General features: G+C 34.5%; 1 protein-coding gene across 19 annotated transcripts in view; it reads left to right on the top strand.

Moving 5' to 3' along the window:
* BAZ2B (bromodomain adjacent to zinc finger domain 2B) overlaps nucleotides 1-24,048 on the top strand; it is a 433,092-nt gene that overhangs the window by 308,605 nt on the left and 100,439 nt on the right. For 13 of the 19 annotated variants that reach the window (XM_042994501.1, XM_042994503.1, XM_042994502.1 and 10 more), the window contains 4 exons: nucleotides 5,094-5,282; nucleotides 9,864-10,031; nucleotides 11,379-11,572; nucleotides 23,778-23,981. In XM_042994501.1, coding sequence (XP_042850435.1) covers nucleotides 5,094-5,282; nucleotides 9,864-10,031; nucleotides 11,379-11,572; nucleotides 23,778-23,981 — 755 coding nt within the window. The remainder of the gene's footprint in view (nucleotides 1-5,093; nucleotides 5,283-9,863; nucleotides 10,032-11,378; nucleotides 11,573-23,777; nucleotides 23,982-24,048) is intronic. The other 6 variants (XM_042994512.1, XM_042994511.1, XM_042994499.1 and 3 more) reach the window with 3 other exon arrangements.

The raw sequence follows: 24,048 nt of genomic DNA, 5'->3' as shown, positions 1-24,048 counted from the left end.
CAAGCTGTCAGCACAGAGCCGGATGCAGGGCTCAAACCCACAGGCCGTGAGGTCATGACCTGAGCTGAAGTCGGACACTCAACCAACTGAGCCACCCAGGTGCCCCTTAACATTTGTAATATTTTAATTGCAAGAATATTGTATAGAATATAGATAGCATACAAAATATGTGTTAATTTTGACTGTTATGTTGTCAGTAAGGCTTCCAGTTGACAATAGACTATTAGTAGTTAAGTTTTGGAAGGAGTCAAAAGGTATAGGTGGATTTTCACCTGCAGGGGGTGGGAGGAGGGGTGGCACCCCTTAATTCTATGTTGTTCAAGGATCAACTGTATTTTCAGTCATTCAAATAATTCCTGGCTGTTCTAGCCTTTTAAAAGAAGAAGGAAACAAAGAAAACGACCATTTTAGCTGTCTGTATGCAGGTATTAGGAAGCATTGCCCTTGCAACTGATAACAGTTTGTTTTATGCAATGTTTTAAAGACAGTAAAAATGATTAAGAGATGGCTTTTTTCTTTATAACTTTACATTCTAGAAATGTAGTATGGTAAAAGATTGCAAATAATCATGAAAGTTCAAAAAAACCCCAAAACATGTCTGGGAAATTCAGGAATACTTCTTGGGCAATATGTTTTTGAAATAGTTAAGATAGATAAGATTATAAAAGGCAAAAGAAGTAAAAAAAAAAAAAAAAAAAAAAAAAACCGTTACGTAGGTGGGGGATGTGAAGTAAAAGAACGTGACCAAAAATATAACATGGGAAACATTTGTTACTTAAGTACCAATTATGTTTCACACATGCCAGGTATTGGGGATGCTGAGATAAATCAGATTCAGTTTTTGTTCTCAAGGAGCTAAAATCCTAGTTTACCAATTATTTGCATAGAAGTGATAGTTAAAACAGTGAAAACACATGAATAACTGAGAAAGAAAGAATACAGGGGAAAAAAGATAGCTGGACAAAATCTTTAAGAATGCTTAACAATTAGAAAAGAGAATCCAATAAAGCAAACCAGAAATATTATTAAAAGATACAGTTAAGAAGATGATCAAGACCGTTCCATGACCTGGAGCTTAAGGGTGAACATGGATTGTGTGTGTGTGTGTGTGTGTGTGTGTGTGTGTGTGTGTGTGTGTGTGTGTTTTAAGTCCCCCTCACTCCCCTGAATGTGGGTTTTAATAAGGAAGAGGCACTCAGAAAGGCCAGATTTATACAGAGAGGTTAAAAATGAGACATGTCAAGATTAGACATCATCATCATCCTGATGATTAGGAAAACTTTAGTAACTTTATAGACAAAATGGAAGAGACGCTTGAGGTTTGGCACAAATAGTAAAGATCTCAAGAAGTGGGGAGGGAACAGACATACAGGTAAGACTTTCATTTCAAGGTTAACTCAGGAGAGATGGCAATGAGATTGAGAAGGAAGAATAGATAGGGTCGGTATGGTAGGAGATTGGGGGAGTCATGCTAAGAAGTAAGGAAATGGAAATGTGGAAACCGTGGGTAGAGTGCAACTTAAGAGTTTAAGATGTTTTGAGGTGGTAGAGTTTTGAATGATCAAAACCAATATGAGACCTAAATGGAATCAAGGAGGAAGTGGTAATTAAAAAAAAAAAAAAAGTCAGGGTTAAGTGTCCGACTTTGGCTCAGGTCATAATCTCACGGTTTGTGGGTTTGAGCCCCTCATTGGGCTCTATGCTGACCGATCAGAGTCTGGAGCCTGCTTTGGATTCTGTGTCTCCCTCTCTGTCTGCCCCTAATCCCTGTCTCTCTCTCAGAGAGCTCTGTCTCTCTCTCAAAAAGAAATAAACATTCAAAAAAAAAAAAAAAAAAGTCAGGACCAGGGGTTGGTGAAGTAAGGCAAAAGAAAGCTAGGAAGTATACTTCCTGTTCTGATTGAAGGTCTTTGAAATAAGTCCCATGGATGTACTTTTCATGAGTAGTGAATTAATTTGTTCAACAGATATTTACTGTATACTTTGTATGAAACACCATTTTTGGGTGTTTGGAATCTATTACTAGCTCCTATATATGAAAGTACCAGTTTAAATAATACTGAAATATTAATTAACTTGTTTTAGACAATGTGGTGTAAAAAATAGTTCAATAGTATTTAAGTTATGTTCAACTATGAGTTTCTTGAGGTCAGGGATTATGTCTCATTCTTCCTTGTATGCCAAATACTAAACATAGCACCTGACACTTCATAGGTATGTTTATGAAATGCCTGAATTACAGAAACTTTTGAATAAAGAACAGAATAATTCTGGAAGATTTTTACATGGAATTAGTATCTGTGTATTTTAAAAGGTGGTACAAAAACAATACTGAAATTATATATAGTGTTAAGAGATTTTAATGAGAAAGCTATTTTTTATATCATTGACTTCTAGATTCTTGCTATAAAGGCAAAAATACAGTAAAAAATATGAAATGCATTATGAAATCGTTTCTCTTCTGTGTACAACTGTATCCATATATGGCAGAGGAAATCTCTAATGTGTATTTTTGATAACGCATGGCATCACTATAATCATTATAATGTGGTCCTAGTGTTTTTTACTAAATACAAAAGTGATAGGCCAATAGGGAATAAACCCTAAAGATTCCATTGTCACCTGGGTGTTTTCTATGCTTTAATTATCTTCACCAAGAGTTTTACAAGAAAGAGTTAAAAAATAGAATAAGTTAGCTTCTTTGTAATGTTGCCGGGCATAAATGTAACTCTGTGTACAGGACTATGCTTTCTTATTTCCATTTGAATCTATGGTGAGTGAAGCTCATATTTTGTTGAAATTCTAGATTCACTTCCTTCTAGATATCCACTCTTTTTAGAGTTAAAAAAAAAAAAGAACATTTTTGTTATCAAATTGTGTATGATTGGTTCTTGATTACTGCTGCAAGAGTGACAACTTCATTTAAGTATTGTTCATGTTTTCTGTTCACGAGACTCCAAGATTTAGCTCATTTACTTCACAAAAATAAAATTGATCTTTTAACTATGCATCTAGGAACGTTTACTACTAATTCATTAGCTGTTATGAAAGTATTTCGAGCAGTTTCTGACCCTTTATAATTTCAATCTGTTCTGAATTTTTATAATATTTGTGTAGTTTTGAGTTTACCCCACAGATTTTTTTCATATTAAATCATTTTTACATAAATAGAGTTGACAAATATAATTTAAGAATTATTATTTTATAAAATATAAATGAAAAGTGATTCTAAAATCCTCAAACTGGAATGGTTAGTTTAACTTGCTTATCAAGAAAACTGATGTAGAAGGAAAGGTAACTGATCATAGTATGTTTATAAATGAAACATTTGATTAAGGGCATCTGATTGATGAAGTTGAAATGATTGGTAAGAACCAGGGATTTTACCTGTGAAAATAAATAAATACTAGTTCTTGATGTTACAGTTCATTTTTTAGAGAAACTAGCTGGGTTTTTGAGAATTTGCAAAAAAAAAAAAAAATTTACACAATCTTTCTGGTGACCTGTTGCTACTCTTAGTGATTTTGAATGACCTTTTCTTATAGTATGCCCTATTTTTGTTTTGACTCAACTTTAGTGCTAATGTGGTCTAGAATTCTGATAACACAAAAGTACCAAATTCACAAAATTTCTGTTTAGGCTGTGATGAACAGAAACAGAGATTGGCTGACTTAGAAAGGATACCCAAGTCTGTCCTTCCCTTGTCCTCTCCCTTACAGTTTGTTTGTGGGCCTTCTTGCAAAGGCACTTTGAGGATCTTCCCGTGAGATCCAGTTACTGCGTTGTTATAATGGGAAATTCACCCTCAATTGGAACTTTTTACCTGATAAGCTGATATAAGATATAGTTGATGCAATTTATTTAAATCTTACTACTTCAGTTAAAAAGTGTTGTGTTATTTCAGTAAATAATGCAGAGTTTATATTAATCTCTGAAGGTGGACTGTGACCTTTTTGATGACTTCCTCTTGGTTTTCAGGAATAAAAAAAGCAGAGGAGATATTTCCTTGATAACTAAATGACAACAAAAGTTTATTTATTTTTTTAACTTACATAATTACATTTCTCAAATGTATTATGTTAAACCTAAATTGCAGTACACAGTTAGGTATGGTATAAGCAGGAGATAATAAGGAAGACTTACCCTTATTTTGACACAGAGCATAATAGTACCTTTTACACAGTAAATTCTTAAAATAGCCTAGAGTGTGGGATTTGATATTCTGTTTTCATAGTATCAGGCCAAGGAAACTTAATTATTTCCTGGAAGTTAAAGGAAGGTTTCCAAGTATTAACAAATTTCCTGCTATGTCTCTTACAAAATATGAAAAATAAGTCATGGTTTTGATTGTGTAACATTTCAAACTGGAATCATGACACTCAGAACTGGATTCTCTTTAGAGTGGAAATTGAACAGTCACACATTTGAATTGAACACGATCTTTCCATCACAAAGTTCAAAAAGACTTTTGTATTGATAACCACCCTTAGATACATTTAGAAATATCTTAGTAGGTTTATTTATTAAATCTTTACGTTGTCTTTTACATTGCTTTATTAGGCCAAAATATAATCTGTTTTTGGTATGCACACTCCTCACCTCAGAGGTATTGGACAGAGACCATAGCTTCACTTCTAGTACATGGAACTGGGAATGCTTTGCCCAGAGTGTATGAGAATCTGAGTAATGGTTGATGACAAATCCTGGACTGACTTCTTTGGTTTTCAACCTTATGTTAATAGAACGCTTTTATTTTCATTCTTATGAGTGTAAAATTTTGCTAAGAATGTAATGCATTAACAGAAAGTTCGCTTCAGCAGGTCAAACTATATAATTAGTGAAAATTATGTACCTGAAACATTATTTTTCCAATCTCAAATTCAAAGTAAATAAGGTTATACCACTCATTTTGATATTTAGAGTACTTCAATATTTCTAGAAATATTCTATAGAGTGTGAAGAGCAAAAACACAAAAGAAAAAAGTGTAAAATAGAAATTTAATGGATAAGAAATTTTAATTATGAACGCTGAAATCAGATAAATCTCATCTGTTTTTATAGTACAACTTTAAGTGTGTTTTTTTCCCTCCCAGGACATTTATTCAGAGCAGCTGGGGATCAACCGTTTAACCTGTCCACAGTGTCGAGTGCCTTCCCAATGGTCAGCCACCCAGTCTTTGGTCTACATTCAGCCAGCTCAGGGCATTCAGAATTTGGTGGTTTGGGGACACTTGGTACACCCACAGCCTTAGCCGCACATCCCCAACTAGCATCTTTTCCAGGTAAACATCTGTTACAAACAGTGTTCAAGGAGAGGAGGAAAGCTTGAAAATGTTCAGGCGGTAATTTGTTTATTAAATTGAACAAAAAGAGTAGTCTAATGCCTGGTATGTTAAAACTCTTGTAAAAGAATTGGCTCTATCCTATTTACCATGTGCAAAAAACCCCACACGATTTGTGCTAGGTGGTAGTGCAATTATAGATATTCAAGTGTTTAGAGAAGGGGGCATCTGCCACAAAAGTGAATAATTAGGCCATGTTTTTCTCATGCCTTTTATTGAAATATAACATGCAGGGAGGTGTAAATATCTTAAGTGTAGAGCTTGATGAACTTTCCTCAGCTTTATTTGATTTTTAAAAATTATTTAACTCTGGGGCGCCTGGGTGGCACAGTCGGTTAAGCGTCCGGCTTCAGCCAGGTCACGATCTCACGGTCCGTGAGTTTGAGCCCCGCGTCGGGCTCTGGGCTGATGGCTCGGAGCCTGGAGCCTGTTTCCGATTCTGTGTCTCCCTCTCTCTCTGTGCCTCCCCTGTTCATGCTCTGTCTCTCTCTGTCCCAAAAATAAAATAAATGTTGAAAAAAAAAAAAAAAATTTAAAAAAAAAAAAAAAATTATTTAACTCAGAGTGGAAAGTACATTCCAGTTCTTACAATCAATATATCTATACTTTTATTTTGAGTTCTCACTTCCTAAGGAAGATGAACTTGGCTCTTAAATTTCTATATTTTTCCATATTTGATAAGAACAACTATAGATTTGCACCACTTGCATAGCAGCAAGACCAGAATTATCCCAATTCTATAGATGAGAATTCAGGAGCTCCGTAGGACATCAGTTAAAGCTTAAATTGGACAAACATGCTATGATTTGTCTCATTATGTTATTTTGAAAGTCTAAACTTTAATGTGTTTCTGGTGATTGATTATACTTTAATAAATTTTAGTAAGGGACGCATGGTTTAGTGTTACATAAAATAGCTTAAAAATTAGAGCATAATTCTAGAGACAAATAGACCTGAATTTAAATGTGACTGCTACCTTGAACAAGTAATATGACCACTCTGCCTCAGTTTTCTCATCTGAAAAATGAGGATAAATAATAGTACCTGCCTCTTAGTATTCTTGTAAAGATTAAGGATAAGCCATATCAGTACTGATTGCAAAGTTTAGCATATATAATTAGTACATAATTGTAGTTATCATTATTATTTCCTCTTGCCCACTTTAATGGGTAATAAATTGTCAAGTGCTCCTTTAAAAGGAAACAAGTATCTCATTTTAACTATATACAGAATGGAAAGATGGTTAGATGTATATTTCAAGTACTGTTTTTTGAGTCATATTATTCCTTTAATTCAGTTGTTTGGGAGAGAGGAGCTGAATGGGAGGGATAATGTGACTGCAAAGTTAAAATGAAGTCTTAAACTAAGTTTTAGCATTTGCTTTAAAAATACTGATAGGAATTTATTTTGGCCAGTTTCTAGCATGGTTGCTTGGCAAGATGATCAATTCAATAGATATTTGCTGAAATCTAAGATTTCTGAACAAAAATCAAAATAGATAGTAGTAATATAGTTACTAATTATCTTTAAATTTTTTTAATCATTTTATCGTAGTTATCAGACCCAGATTTATCTGGTATGTAATTTGAGGAAATTCTTAGATGGTAACTTAAATTATCATACCATACATAGCTTTTGAGTATTACTAAGCCACGATATAATTATTATATTATTAAAATCAGATACTATCTGCACTGATAGTTACCAGTGATAATGAATAGTTTATCACAGTGATAAATGATAGTTATCAGTTGTAAAGTGTTACTCATCTGGATTTAAATACCGTTGATAACTTCCACTGTACAGAAAAAAAGTTAATAACTTCTCTAGCCTACCTGGACTATTCACTCATTCATTTATTGTACAAAGTTCTTTGAGCATCTGTCATGTTCTGTGTGTTGAGGAATACACTCACATTGTATGTGTTGTTTACAGTTTTTAGGAGGTAGATAAACAATTACAAGCAGTCTTTGATGGTGAAAGTATTGTCTATATAAGCATACTGTTTTTGCCAAGTGAACAGAGACTATGTCCAGACCCAGAGGACTCATTTTTCAAGTTGTAGATTTGGTATAATTTAAATTTAAATTCTCTATAATTGCCTTTATTTAAAAGAGTAATCATTTAAATGCCAAATTTTTGAAATCACCTTAAAAAATAAGACACACAAGGAAGAAATTACTAGAAATTTTAAATAAGGAATAATTTATTTCAGATGATTGAATCAATGATGCAAAATAATTTCATGGATATTAGTGTGATATTATTTCCTTTTTATATTGAAATAGCCTTTCACAGTCATCTCTTTTAAAATATTTATGATTTTTGATAATTATATTTTTGTATCATCATGAATTCTGTGAAGCATCTGGCTGTATCAAGTACAAAAGATTTTAAAAGTCTGCTATATTTTCTAGGTTCAATATCATCTAAAATATTAAACTCTTACAGTTGAATATGATTAATATTGCCAATATGCTGTTACCTCATTTAAATACATTTGAAAACTCATCATGTGCTGGGTTATGTACTCCCTATTTTGTATATTTTATCTTATCAACGAGCTAGTTTGTGAGTGACTAAATTTGCTTTCTATTTTCTTAAATTTGGAAGATAAATAAGCTTGTCGCTTAACAAAAATTATATTATTTCTTATGAAATATTAGACATTTGCAAAGTTTAGTCAGAAGCTTTACCATCTTCATATTTTTATTTGATTTATTGTATTTACTTGTTTGTTTGTTTGTTTGTTTGTTTGTTTTACCTGTAGTGTCAGTTTAAATATACCATATTCATTTTCCAATTTTTTTTTCTATTCCCCATTGTGTACATATTTTATAGTAATGCTCTAAAGTACAGTGTTATGGTTATGTTTTTTTCTGAGGTTATATGTAAAGTATTTGAATCTTATACTTTGATTACCTTACTGATTTGTTGGTTATTTATAAAGTCTATACATTCAGCTGTAATGCTTTAATTATAGACTCTATATTAAATAATATAAATACCTTTAGGAAACCTCAGTCCCTTTTTATTATCTATCTGGTACCTAGGTTTCAAACCTATAAATAATAATAGATTGCAACTGTGCTGATACAAGCTCCAAATACACAGTTTTTCTTCCCACCTACATGCACTTCTTTCATCTAAACAGTGGATAAATGATTAATGCCTTTGTATAGTTATTCTTGGTTCAGTTTCCGTCATTCAGGCACTGCTAAATATGCATTGGTGTCATTTCACTAGCAGCGCCTTCCTGCAGTGCGGAAGAATAGTTTTTGCAGTTTTCTGCTTATGCTGTCTCTTAGACCTTTTAGAATAGCAGGTACCATGAACATTTCACTTGGCAAAATCTGATGATGACGGTGAACATTGCATTACATTCTATTTTTAATGAAAAGATATTCCTGCAAAAGATTTAAAGATCACACAATACCCTGACGAATATTGAATGTTTCTTATACTATATTATTGGTTTTTTTTTTTTCTATAATTTCCTTCTGGTAGTTACAATCAAAGAAAAATATAGCATATCTCTTTGATGATTAGCCTCAAAGGTAATAAATGATTTGTTACTCTGGTAGGTTAGCCAAGTGGAAAGATTATTTCTGAGATTTTAAATGGGGTAATACAAGACTTTCTTTTGGATTATTTTCAAATCTCTTCTTAATCTTCACCCTTTTTGGAAAATATATTCTATAAAATTTGGCTTCTCTCCTTTTCTAAAAGTTTAAACTAAGAGCCACTGTTTGAACATTTAAATTGCATTTGATGATTTTCTACCATTGAGTCATTTTACATTATTAAAACAATCATCGTAATTATGAGAGAAAATATAAACAAAATCCAAGTTTTCTTCATTAAATTATGGAGAGGAATTTTATAAACCTTTCATATTTTAATATGACTTGTTTTGGAAATCTTTGAATGCTTTTCATTTCTTAGAAAAAAACCCACGCTGATTTTGATATCTTTATGTTTTTGTTTGAGTATAGAATATTTTCTTTCATAAATGCATTTGAGGTATACCGGTTTACAGTAGCAGTCTTTGTATTATTATTTATGATTTATCAGACCCAGATTTATTAATATGTAACTTGAAGAAATTCTTAACATAGGTTGTAGATGGTAACTTAAATTCTAAGGTTTTAAAATAGATTAGTGTATTCTTAAATATTGTTTCTTTGCTAATTTTGAAAATTATGGTTTAAGTTATCAAAGAGTCAAATAGTTCTTTAATATTCCAAGTTTTCCATTTTATTTTTAAAACCATAGACTACCTTTATTCTTCATAAACTTGAACTCAAGGAGCTGCTAAGTGAAGATCCTTGGATATTATCTTAATGAGAGGAATGATGAGTGTACAATATCTAATCAACTATCTTATAGTTAGATGATCAGAACTATGTGTGATTCAGCAATTTTGTTCCAAGATGAAACTTGAAAATTACAAGAATTGTTACATCAACTAGAAAGTTAATTCACGTACTTTTGTTTGTTTGTTTGGTGTTTGGTTTTGAGGTGCAGAATGGTGGCGAACAACAGATGTTCATACTCGTACAGGGGCGACCTTCTTTCCACCATTGCTGGGAATTCCACCGCTGTTTGCTCCTCCAGCCCAGAACCATGATTCTTCTTCCTTCCATTCAAGGACTTCAGGAAAAAGTAATAGAAATGGTCCTGAAAAAGGTATTTATATTAACTTAAGTGAGGTCCTACAAGTGCTCCATTTCAATACCTATTTTCAGTAGAGTTTAGATTTAATGACATTTATATAACATTGTACTAGACACCTTTTTCATACTGTCTTGCTTAATCTTACAATGATGACTCTTAGAGATTGGAAGTATTCTCATTTCTCATCCAAGGTTAAATAAGTGATTCAAGGACCACTTACATGTAAATGTGGCATGGGCAGGATTTGAACCCAGGCCTTCTAACTCCCAGCTCCACTGCTTTTTCCTCTGTATCTCATTACCTCTTTTGTGTAACCCAAAATAAGATATTACTTCTTCTGTAATTCGGCATTAAATTCATCAAAATTAATATCCAAGTCCTCCTTTTTTCTTTTAACTGATTTTTAATATTGCTGTAGTTGATAACTGTTGCTAGAAGAGCATCTGCAAATTATAATAGCATTTTAGATGGTTTATTATTATCTTTTTTTACTTGAGTAAGAGTTGTCAGCGGGTTTGCTCTGAAAGGGGAAATATTTGCATTTAATTATATTTCTTTTTTCTTTGTTTTTAATTTTATTTTTAATTTTTTAAAAATTTACATCCAAATTAGTTAGCATATAGTGCAACAGTGATTTCAGGAGTAGATTCCTTAGTGCCCCTTACCCATTTAGCCCATCCCCCCCTCCCACAACCCCTCCTGTAACCCTCAGTTTGTTCTCCATATTTATGAGTCTCTTCTGTTTTGTCCCCTTCCCTGTTTTTACATTATTTTTGTTTCCCTTCCCTTATGTTCATCTGTTTTGTCTCTTAACGTCCTCATATGAGTGAAGTCATAGGATTTTTGTCTTTCTCTGGCTGACTAATTTCACTTAGCATAATCCCCTCTAGTTCCATCCACGTAGTTGCAAATGGCAAGACTTCATTCTTCTTAATTATATTTCTAAATGTTATTTTAATTGAAGTGAAATTCAGATAAATATAAAGTTACCATTTTAAAGTGAATAATTCAGTGAAATTTAATGTATTCACAGTACTGAACAACCACTACCTCTATCTAGTTTCAAAACATTTTCATCACTCCAGAAGGAAACTCCATACCCCTTAAGCAGTTTCTCCTCATTCTTCCCTCCCCCAGACCCTGGCAACCACTAACTTGTGCTCTGTTTCTATGGATTTACCCATTGTCAATATTTCATACGGATGGAATCATCCAATATGTGACTTTTTGTGTCTGATTTCTTTCACTTAGCATAATGTTTTAGAGAGTCCTTCATATTGTAGCATATATCATTACTTCATTCCTTCTTATGACTGATTAATATTCTTTTGTATAAACATGTTTATTTTTATTTTCAAGGTGTAAATGGGTCAATAAATGGAAACACTACATCATCTGTATCTGGTATCAACACACCTGTACTATCCACTACTGCTTCAAGTTCTGTGGGACAAAGTAAAAGTATAAGCTCAGGTGGAGGAAATCGAAAATGTAATCAGGAACAAAACAAAAACCAGCCTTTGGATGCTAGAGCTGACAAAATAAAAGATAAGGTAAGTTACTCTTCCTTCTAGGACAAATATACAACAGATCATTCTAAAGGTCAAACCACCTGACTCCGTGGAATCATTTCTTATGAATTACCAACTCTTATTTTTACACATTTATTTTTATGGTGTGATGCTAATATTATGTCTCTTAAAAATTAAAACTGTCAGCACCAGTATAAATAATACAAACAGCAATAATAGCTAAGATTTATGGAGAACTTACTACATACCAGCTCTACTCTAATCGTTTTGCATATCACACCTATTTTAATCCTGTCTATACCTCTAATGAGCTAGGTATTGCTATTACACATGGGGAAACAGAGCCTCAAAATAGTTGGCTGGTAAGTGGCGAGGATTTGAAGTCAAGCAGGTTGACCCCAGAGCCTATGTTTTTAGGAAAACAAAAATAAGAAAACATTATGGGAAGTTTCAAATATATAGAATAGACAGAATAGCATAATAATCTTGTGCACCTCTTACTCAGTTTCAGCAGTCATCCCCTCATGGCCAATTTTATTTCATTTTATCCCCAACTATGCAGGTTATCAATTTATGCCTTTCAGCTCTATAAATTCACCCTCTTCTTCTTTGCCAATTGGCACAATGTTAGACTTTGTCAGCAGAGGATCTTGGAGAATCCCTGGAAGAGGAAAGGGCTTCTGTTTCTGTTTCTGGTGTTTTCTTCTTGCTCTTATGCCGTGGTTGCCAGTGGGTAGCTTTGTCACCAGCTGGCTGCTTCTCCATGGGCTCTGTTCAGGAGAACTAGTAGTACACCCATTCTAGTGGGTTTCATGGGCATCCCAGCAGGGACCTTATTAATAAGTTTTACCCAAACAGCAGTGGGTGCCTTTCTAGCTAATTTTACTGGCACCCTAGCTCGGAGGTTTCCAGCAACTTTTCCTGGCACTCCAGCTGGCATGTTTTCTATTTGCCAGCCTGACCTGTGATACCTCAGTTAGCTTTTCTGCCAGACAGTGGGCAACAGCCACCTCCTCTCCAACAAAGTCTGAAGTTCAGCCTTGGGTGAATGAGGTTGGAAGAGAGAGACTGTCTTCCAAGTTTACCTTTATTTTAGTACTGTACCTGTGCCCTACAATAAGTGGCTACTCCATACATCTGCTATTTCAATATTCTTTTTTTTCCCCTGTTAGGGCTGCATTATTTAATGTTCGGATAAGTCAAATAAGCCAGTGCAATAGGGCATGAATATTAAAAAGGGGATATAGTGATGGAGAGGAAGACAGGTTTATCATTATTTGCAGATGACAGTATCTATTATTATTGCTTTGCTATTTGATAGTTGCAATGCCTCTTTTATATAGTTTTGTGATTTAGGTCAATTTTTAAGGAGGTCTTCAGGCATTTGTTAAGAGGCACAGACATAGGGAGGTGAATATAGGCAACATTTAAACTTTGGCAGCTCTGAAAGTTATTTTTATGTGCTCACTGCAATAATCCTAACTGGGGGGAATTTTAGCCAGTGACTTACAGAGGCCATATTTATTTAAAGGGTGGGCTCCTAGGATGCCAGGCAGTGATGTGGGTGGAAGAGGCCTTTTTCTACCTGCCTGTCCATGAGTTTCTTCCACCTCTAGAGGCTTTCAACAAGCTGGGACCCTAGTATTATATGCAAGGCAGTCAGCTATAATTAACTGCACAACATTGGGCCCTCACAAGGCTGCCTTGCCAAATAACAGCAAACCACATTGTGGTAAACTCTCTCCTCTCGCCAACTCTGGTTATGTGGGACTAGAGCCCTTCCAACAGTGGCCTGCCCACAGCCAGAAATGCATCAGCAGGCTGCACAATGAAGTGCCCTCACCAGGGGAGCCCTGGCCTGGGAAGAGAGTGATGTGCCAGCTCCCTGTGGTTTCTGTATCCTTGCTCGCCCTACACCCAGCCATGTAAGTCCCATTTTCTTTTCCTTTTCTTTTCTTTTCTTTCTTTCTTTCTTTCTTTCTTTCTTTCTTTCTTTCTTTCTTTCAAATATTTATTTAATTTATTTTTTAAATTTATATCCAAGTTAGTTAGCATATAGTGCAACAATCATTTCAGGAATAGATTCCTTAATTCCCCTTAACCATTTAGCCCATCCCCCCTCCCACAACCCCTCTAGTAACCCTCTGTTTGTTCTCCATATTTAAGAGTCTCATGTTTTTGTCCCCCTGCCTGTTTTCATATTATTTTTGCTTCCCTTCCCTTATGTTCATCTGTTTTGTCTCTTAAAGTCCTCATATGAGTGAAGTCATATGATTTTTGTCTTTCTCTGACTAATTTCACTTAGCATAATCCCCTCCAGTTCCATCCACGTAGTTGCAAATGGCAAGATTTCATTCTTTTTGATTGCCGAATCATACTCCATTGTATATATATATACCACATCTTTATCCATTCATGCATCGATGGATATTTGGGCTCTTTCCATGCTTTGGCTATTGTTGATAGTGCTGCTGTAAACATGGGGGTGCATGTGTCCCTTTGAAACAGCACACCTGTATCCCGTGGATAAATGCCTAGTAGTGCGATTGCTGAGTTGTAGGGTAGTTCTACTTTTAGTTTTTTAAGGAACCTCCATACTGTTTTCCAGAGTGGCTGCACCAGCTTGCATTCCCACCAACAATGCAAAAGAGATCCTCTTTTCTCCGCATCCTCGCCAACATCTGTTGTTGCCTGAGTTGTTAATGTTAGCCATTCTGATAGGTGTGAGGTGGTATCTCATTGTGGTTTTGATTTGTATTTCCCTGATGATGAGTGATGCTGAGCATTTTTTCATGTGTCGGTTGGCCATCTGGATGTCTTCTTTGGAGAAGTGTCTATTCGTTTCTTTTGCCCATTTCTTCACTGGTTTATTTGTTTTGTGGGTGTTGAGTTTGAGAAGTTCTTTATAGATTTTGGATACTAACCCTTTATCTGACAGGTTGTTTGCAAATATCTTCTCCCATTTTGTCGGTTGCCTTTTAGTTTTGCTGATTGTTTCCTTTTGTTTTGTTGTTTTGTTTTTAAATATAATTTATTGTCAAGTTAGCTAACATACAGTGTATACAGTGTGCTCTTGGCTTCGGGAGTAGATTCCCATGATTCATCGCTTAAATACAACACCCAGTGCTCATCCCAACAAGTGTCGTCCTCAATGCCTGTCACCCATTTTCCCCTCTCTTCCATCGCCCCCTCCCCATCAACCCCCAGTTTGTTCTCTGTATTTAAGAGTCTCTTATGGTTTGCCTTTGTCTCTATTTGAAACTTTTTTTTCCCCTTCTCTTCTCCATGGGCTTCTGTTAAGTTTCTCAAATTCCGCATGAGTGAAAACACTGCTATTTTGTATTCTTTAGAGGTCTGTCTCTCTTAGCAGTTCATATTCTGTTACTAGTTAATAATTCTTTTTTTTAAAGTTTATTTATTTTGAGAGAGAGAGAGAGAGCACACATGTGAGCATGAGTGGGGAAGAGGCAGAGTGGGTAAGAGAATTTCCAAGCAGACTCCTCACTGTTAGTGCAAAGCATGCTGAGGGGCTCAATCCCACAAACAGTGAGACCATGATCAGAGCTGAAATCAAGAGTTGGGTGCTCAGTCCTGTAACTGAGCCACCTAGGCATCCCACTAGTTAATAATTCTATATAATAAAATTCCCCTGTTCAAATTGCTGATGTGTTTTCTGCCTTCTGACTAGACTTTATCTGCCATAGAAGTGATGTTATTAGGAGTAGGGTGGATATGCAGATTGCATATGGTAAATTTACTCCAATATTCTGGTTACTCAAAGCCTTTAGATTTCTTCTTCCATATCATACCAGGGAAGCTGTGACATTTCCACGTTATTAAAGGTAGGCAACCACTGAGTCCAGGTTTCATGCATCCAAGCAAGTAAGCTGAGATAACTCGAGCTATACAAACTAACACATTATATCTGGAAGTTCTAGTAAGTGCACCCATATTAGTGAATTTGGTCTAATCTCATTTGTATTTCCTCTTCAGTGAGGGGTCTTGGTTTATTTTGAATTAAAGTCTTAGCATCAACTGCAAACATTTTGGAAACAAAGATAATTACTAGAGTGGTGTCATCTCTAAATTTTATAAAAACCACGTTCAAGGCCTGGTTTCTGGGGGAAGAGTCAACAGTTTGTGATTGTGCACACATCACTTCACCCATTCAGCTGTAATATCAAGGGGACTAGGAAGTTCTGACACCACAGCAAAATATAGGTGATATTGGTCCAACCTTAAATCTTCAGATTTCAACATGCCTCCCAGGTTCCAACTTTAATATTAAAGAACTATTTTATAAAATTTTCTTTTGTCCTTTTTCAATACAGCATCAAGCCCCGTATGTTTTCCAGGATCAATTGAACAAACAAAGATTTCTTTCCTTTTGCCCAGAATATTTCACAGAAATATTTCCTCTAGATCTTTTAGTTCCCTTTTCAACAGAAGATAAATGTTTTCCAGAATAAAGTAAAACATATGAAGGTCTGGAGAAGGTCATATGGCAAAGCCAAAAGTCTAATGGTACTCACCACAAAACTCAACAGAACTGTACTTAGGCCCCAAACAAACATTTTCTTTCCTCTTTTAAGCCACCCCACTGAGCAATTGTGATAAAAGACTCTTGGTTGTTTCCTTCCAGGGACACAGGTTTCAGGGTCATATTCTCTACCTGTTGCTCTTTAACTGCTCTTCAATCTTCATCTTATGATTTGTTTCATGGGCATTCCCATTAGTATGAGCTCCAAGGAGCTATGTCCACACTGCTGCCCCCTTCTCTGCATGCACTCCTTACTCCCATAGTGTTTTTTTTAACATATAAAACTAGTATTTTTAATTGAAAAATATGTAATAAAGCTGTTTTCACCTTTTTGGAGAAACGTTCTTTTTTAAATTCAAGTATCATTAACATACAGTGTTATATTAGTTTCAAATGTACAATGTAATGATTCAACAGTTCTGTACATTACTTAGTGCTCATCAGGATAAAGATACCCTTAATCCCCTTTATCTATTTCACCCAGCTCCCACCCACCTGCTTTCTGGCAACCACCAATTTGTTCTCTGTATTTAGGAGTAGATTTTTAAATTTCTCTCTTCTTTTCTTTGTTCATTTGTTTTGTTTCTTAAATTCCATATATGACTGAAATCATATGATATTTGTCTTTTTCTGACTGATTTCACTTAGCATGATACTCTCTAGCTCTATCCATGTTGTGGCAAGTAGCAAAATCTCATTCTTTTTTATGGCTGAATAATATCTACTGTAATATATACATCACATCTTCTTATCCATTCATATATTGATGAACACTTGAGTTGCTTCCATATCTTGGCTATTGTAAATAATGCTGAATAAACATAGGGGTGCATATACCTTGTTGAATTAGCACTTTCATTTTCTTTGGATAATAGCCAGTAGTGCACTTACTGAATCATATAGTAATTGTATTTTAACTTTTTGATGAATCTCCATGCTGTTTTCCAGAGTGGCTGTACCAATTTATATTCCCACCAATAATGCATGAGGTTTTTTTCTATATGGCCTTGCCAGCACATCTTATTTCTTTTATTTTTGATTTTAGCCATTTTGACTAGTGTAAGGTGATAATTTGTTGTGGATTTGATTTGCATTTCTCTGATGAGTGATGAGTGATGTTGAGTACCTTTTAATCTGTCTGTTGGCCGTCTGTATGTCTTCTTTGGAGAAATGTCTATTCAGGTCCCCTACCCATTTTTAAATCAAATTATTTGGGTTTTTTTTAGCATTGAGTTGTATTAAGTTTTTTATATATTTTGGCTATGAACCCTTTATCAGATGTACCATGAGTAACTATCTTCTCCCATTCAGCAGGTTGCCTTTTTTGTTTTGTTGATGGTTTCTTTCACTGTTGCAAAATCTTTTTACTTGATAAAGTCCTAGTAGTTTAATTTTGCTTTTGTTTCCCTTACCTGAGGAGACACAGATAGAAAAATGTTTCTATGGCTGATGTCTAAGAAACTACTGCCTGTGTTTTCTTCTAGAAGTTTTATGGTTTCATGTCTCATATTTAGATCTTTATTGAGTTTATTTTTGTGCATGGTACAAGAAAGTGGTCTTGTTTTATTCTTTTGCTTGTAAGTGTCCTATTTTCCCAGCACCATTTGTTGAAGAGATTATCTCTTACCCATTGTATTTTCTTGCCTCCTTTGTTGTAGATCAATTGACCATAAAAGTATGTTTATTTCAGGCTTTTTATTCTATTCTGTTGGGCTATGTGTCTATTTTTTGCCTGTAGCACTCTGGTTCTGTTTAGTTTTTGTTGTTGTGTTGTTGTTTTGTTTTGTTTCATTTTGTTTTTTAGAGAGAGCGAGAGCATGAGCAAGGAGGGGCAGAGGAAGAGGGAGAGAGAGAATGTTAAGCAGGCTTCATGCCCAGCAGGGAGCCCAATATAAGGCCTCACAGCCATGAGATCATGACCTGAGCCAAAATCAAGTCAGATACTTAATTGATGGAGTCATCCGGGTGCCCCAGTACCACACTGTTTTGTTTACTACAGCTTTGTAGTACATCTTGAAATCTGGGATTGTGATACTCCAGCTTTGTTCTTCTTTTTCAAGATTAGTTTGGCTATTCAGAATCTCCTGTGGTTCCATACAAATTTAGTAGTATTTCTTCTAATTCTGTGAAAAATGTTGTTGATATTTCGATAGAGATTGCATTAAATCTGTAGACAGCTTTAGGTAATATGGACATTTTAATAATATCGGTTCTTCCAGTCCATGAGCATGGAATATATTTGTATTTGCTTGTGTCCTTTTCAGTTTCTTTCATCAATGTTTTGTAGTTTCCATATACAGGTCTTTCACCTCCTTGGTTTATTTTTAGGTATTTTATTATTTTGGTGCAATTGTAAGTGGAATTGTTTTCTTAATTTTTCTTCCTGCTACTTCATTGTTAGTGTATAGAAACGCAACAGATTTCTGTAGATTAATTTTGTGTCTTGCAACTTTACTGAGTTCATTAATCTGTTCTAGTAGTTTGTTGGTAGAGTCTTTAGGATTTTCTATATATAGTATCATGTCAACTGCAAATAAGGAAGAAGTTTTACCAATTTGGATGCCTTTTATGTATTTTCCCCCCTTTGGTAATTGCTGTGGCCAGGACTTCTAGTACTATGTACCAGGACTTCCATTATAAAAGTGGTAAGGATGGACATCCTTGTCTTGGTCCTAATCTTAGAGGAAAAGCTCTCAGTTTTTCATGATTAAATATGATGTTAGCTGTGGGGTTTTCATATATGGCCTTTATTATGTTGGGATATGTTCCCTGTAAACTTACTTTGTTGATCGTTTATCATGAATGAATGTTGTACTTTGTCAAATACTATTATGGGTCTACTGAGATGATCAAATGTTTTCTATCTTTTTTCTTATTAATATGATGTATCACATTGATTTGTGAATATTGAACCACCCTTGCATTTCTGGAGTAAATCCCACTTGATTGTGGTGAGTGACTTTTTTTTGATTCAGTTTGCTAGTATTTTGTTGAGGATTTTTGTAATGTTCATCAGAGATATTGGCCTGTAGCTTTCTTTTTTTTTTTTTTTTTTCCTTTTTGTAATGTCTTTATCTGGTTTCGGTATCAGGATAATGTTGGTCTCATAGAATGAACTTGGAAGCTTTCCTTCCTCTTCTATTTATTGGAAGAGTTTGCAAAAAGTAAGTATCTCTTCTTTAAGAGTTTGGTAGAATTCACCTGTGAAGCCATCTGGCGTTCGTTGGGAGCTTTTGATTATTGATTCAGTTTCATGACTAGTAATTGATCTCTTCAAATTTTCTATTTATTCTTGATTTAGTTTTGTAAGATTATATGTTTCTGGGAATTTATCCATTTCTTCTGGGTTGTCCAGTTTGTCGGCATGTAATTTTTCAGAGTATTCTTTTATAATCCGTTGTATTTCTGTGATACCAGTTATTATTTCTCATCTTTCATTTCTGATTTTATTTATTTGAGTCCTGTCTTAATTTCTTGATGAGTCTGGCTTAAAGGTTTATCAATTTTTTTTTATTTTTTCAAAGAACCAGCTCCTGGTTCTTTTAGTCTCTTTCATTTATTTCTGCTCCAATCTCTCTCATTTATTTCTGCTCCAATCTTTATTATTTTTGTTCTTTTACTGGCTTTGAGCTTTGTTCTTTTTCTGTTTACTTTTGGTTGCAAGTTTAGATTGTTTATTTGAGATTTTCTTGTTCCTTTAGCTATACCTGTATTGCTATAAACTTCCTTCTTGAACAGCTTTTGCTGCATCCCAAAGATTTGGGACTGTTGTATTTTCATTTGCCTCCATATATTTTTTGATTTCCCTTCTGATTTCTTAGTTGATCTATTCATTGTTTTGTAGTGTGTTATTTAGACTTCATGTAGTTGTGTGCTTTCCAATTTTTTCTTGTGTTTGGTTTCTAGTTTCATACGTTGTGGTTGGAAAAGATGCATGATATGATTTTAGTCTTTTGGAATTTATAGAGGCTTCTTTTGTGGGCTAACGTGATCTATCCTGGAGAATGTTCCACATGTACTTAAAAGAATGTGTTTTCTGCTGTTTGGGGATGGAATGTACCTCTTAGAAATAGTGCTAAAATCTAGTAACATCTGTACTCTCCAGTGCTTCCACGGTATACAAGGCATTGAGCAAGACTTTAGCAGCATACGTATGAAATAGATTCTGTCCTTAGCTTTAGTAAGGAATCTACATCAACATTTCTAAGCAAAATCGGTGCTATTAAAGTAAAAAATATTTCCTGTAGCAAGTAGGAAAAACTTACAGGGACACTTTTTTAATGATATAAAGTGTTGGATTCTGAGGTACCGTGGTGGTGTCTATAGGCATCTATGTTGAAATGACACTAGAGAGAGGTTGGTTATCAAAGTGAGGGATACTAGAACTTAAAATTTCAGAAAAAGAGCGCTTCTTCCTCTGGGTAAGTCATTGTCTGGCATGAATTTGTGGTAGTAGGTTGTCAAGTAAAATGGGAATGAAGGACATTGGAACTAAGGAAGAAAATTTTATATATTTTTTTTGCCCAGTGTTTTTCCTTTTTAAAAGCTTTTTAAACATTGCTTCGGTAACCTTTTCATGTGTAGTTTGAAAAAATGTTCTTCAGCTAATTTCAATAATTCCTTCTGGGGGTTGCTATGTCAGTAGTGTTCATTGACAATCATTAAGTCCAATTCCCTCATATAGAATGTGTGATTATTTAGAATAAATGTAGATATTTCAAATTAAACAATATAAGTCACAGACTAAAACACATATATAGCCTGTTGGGGGGGGGGGGGGAATAAAACAATTCAAGTTTAAATAAGTTCCACTCCTGCTATTACAAGTCAGTAACAAGCTACTTTTTACATGCAGACAGTCTTCTTAAAAACATAAGTGAGTTTTTGTGGTTTTAAAATAATTTTATGTTATCACTCCTTCCAGTGTTTCCTATCCCCCTCAGACTAAAATCCTTGTCAAGTCTTATAAGACCCCATATGATCTGACCCCTGCCAGTCCATTCAACCTTGTTTCCTGTGGCTCTTTCTCTCTCTGGCTCCCTGTGCTATAACTGATAGCTGACCTTTCCAAGTATTTGAACATATCAAACTTATTTCATGGCTGTTGCCTTTGGTCTTTCCCCTGTGTTGAAAGGCTCTACGTTTATCTTCATGTGAGTGTCTCTCACTCTCCATTTAGGTCTCAGCTCAAAACGGTCTTACCTGATAACTGCATCTAAATCTTTATGCCCATCCTCACCCCCAGCACACACAATCAATCCAAGAATCCTATTTTAGTTGTGGTATATATCACTAAAAACACCTAATTATATTGTTTGTTGATTCTGTTCTCCCTGTTACCACTAGGGCAGAGTTGCTGTCATACCCTTGTATCCCCAGAGACTAGAGCAACTATGTCTGGTACATAATAGCCTTGAATTTGTTTTGTTATTGAAAGAAAGAAGTATACAATGAAATGAAAGTTCAAGGAGAGGATTCTTAAAAGCTTTCCTAGCTTGGAATAGGGTGTGAATGGTGGTTAATAAGCTCTTTTTTGATCACTTTTTGATAACCTAAGAAGATTCGTTTTTAAAATGTTTAAGTGACAGGAAAGAGACTTAGTACTTAATTGTGTACTTAATTGTGTGTGACTACAAAAGACACACACACACACACACACACACACGTAATAGAGATTAAGGAGATGAAATTGATAGTACTGAAACTTATTTTTTCTTTTCCTCTAATACCTCGACTTGTCTATTAACTTCTATATATTTTTTTAATATGGGGACTAAATTTGTTTCATTATAGAGGCACAGACTCTTTGTATACTGTCAGTGTATGGTCTGCAAAGACCACATTAAAGTGCTTGTTAATGTAGATCCCTGTGTCCTGTTTGGAATTGGGACTCCGGAATCTGCTGGTTGTTGCAAGTTCAGCAAGTAAATATTTTGCACATTAAAACTTTAGAACCCACACCTCTAGACCCACTCTTGAGGCATGTAGACTCCCTTTCTTGTGCCACCTTTAAATTAAAAACTATACAGATTACTTGGGTATTGGAATAGGAGTTTATTTTTCTCTGGTAAATTACTGTATCTCACTTTTTCCTTTCCTTTCTTAGCCTCTAGTAAAACGCAAAGTGATAACTTCTGTTTAGACTCCATGATTTTCATAATCTTGCTATACATGCTTAGAAACCCCTAATAGATTTTGGTTACAATGAAGAAGCTGTTTCTCTGCCAAATAAATGGTAGACTTAATTTTTCTATATTACTATTGTTTCCCTTTAATCTCTACTTTGGTCTTTTTCATTCCGTGTTACCCACATTATTTCTCATCACTCTTGCTTTACTCTGAGGGAAAGAGATAGTTCAAGGAATAATGGTAGCCAGTATTTGGCTTATTGTATTTCCAGAGGAAGCATTATGGTTGCTAATTTGGAGCAGTTAATACAGAGTATCATTGCATGCAGAATATCTCAACAGGAGTGACTCTCTTCACTCATATGCATTTTATTTTATTTAACTTAAATTTCAGAAAGCAAAAAGGAAAGAGTCCTAATTTGCAGTCTAAAACTATCACTTCAACCTGGCTTCTTTTTGTGGAAGTGTATTATTGTCTTTCATTCCCCAGACTCATTAGTCATGACAGAGTATATTTCCGTTAAGACCATAACTTTTGTAATTCATTACTTTTGTAATTTATTGCTGATTTTTCTATATTTTTTCTTTATTTTATCTATCAGCAAATCCTACTGAAATGTTCCTATGTAACTTTGAATTATACTCAATCTATTCCTGTACCTTGTTAATATTTCTTCTTTTCAGTCTTCCTGTTGGCAGACTTTTAACTTTTCCATTGTTATATAGTTGTTTAGTTATAATTCATGTCATGATTTTCCCTCCTTTTTATGCACTACCATTGTCTGTCCTTTAAACACAAAACTTTTTAATGTGACCTAATGTCACTTTGTATCAATTTTGGATTTTCTTCTTCCTGTAGAGCCTTAAAGGTTCCAGAAATTAATGTCTTTATCATATTTTCTATCTTTTGTGAAGTGAAATACAAAAATTAAATTCCTTGCTAGAGCAGCCCCCTAAGTCTTTTGCTACCTATTTTATTTTCTCTACAGTACTTACTACTATATGGAATTTTTTTGCTTTTATATTAGTCCTTTATTTATTCTACCACCGCCAGCACTAGAATGTAAGTTTCTTGAAGGCAAGGGCTCTGTCTTAAACATCATTGTTGTCCAGCACCTGGAAGGGTATGTTTGGCATGTTATATGTAAATATTTGGCTACTGACTCACCATCTGCATAAAAAAGAAGACTAAAGCTAAATAGAAACTTCAGTGTCTGTAACCCTTACAATAATTGGAATTATTATTTTGTAAATTTCTCTTTTTAATCTGTCATACATTTTGAAGCATGGCCGTCATATGAATAGATCTATATATATGCTAGATGTTTCTAATATCCCGTACATGCAGAGCCTGTATTTTTTATTGGAGAATTCCTACCAGATAAGTTACTTGGATTCATTTATTGAATAATTGCCCTTACAACATGTGACTTTTTCCTTTTTTCTAAAGTGATATTTTGAAATTGAAATGCCACTTGAAAATTAAAAATCATACCTCTTACTGAACTTTGAATTTTTTCCAAAAATGAAGTCTTGCTAAAAATTTGTCTTTATCCAGAAACCAAGGAAGAAAGCTATGGAAAGTTCTAGCAACAGTGATAGTGATTCGGGTACATCATCAGACACCTCAAGTGAAGGCATTAGTAGTAGTGATTCAGATGATCTAGAGGAAGATGAAGAAGAAGAAGATCAAAGTATTGAAGAAAGTGAAGATGATGATTCTGATTCAGAGAGCGAAGCACAGCATAAAAGTAACAACCAGGTATAAACAGTTTCATTGGCAGTATCCACACATTATGCATATTTAGGAATTAACTGCTTTATCTTGA

The sequence above is a fragment of the Panthera tigris genome, chromosome C1 (assembly GCF_018350195.1).
Source record: "Panthera tigris isolate Pti1 chromosome C1, P.tigris_Pti1_mat1.1, whole genome shotgun sequence".
Taxonomy (NCBI): Eukaryota; Metazoa; Chordata; class Mammalia; order Carnivora; family Felidae; genus Panthera; species Panthera tigris.
This window is presented reverse-complemented; position numbering and strand designations above follow the sequence as displayed.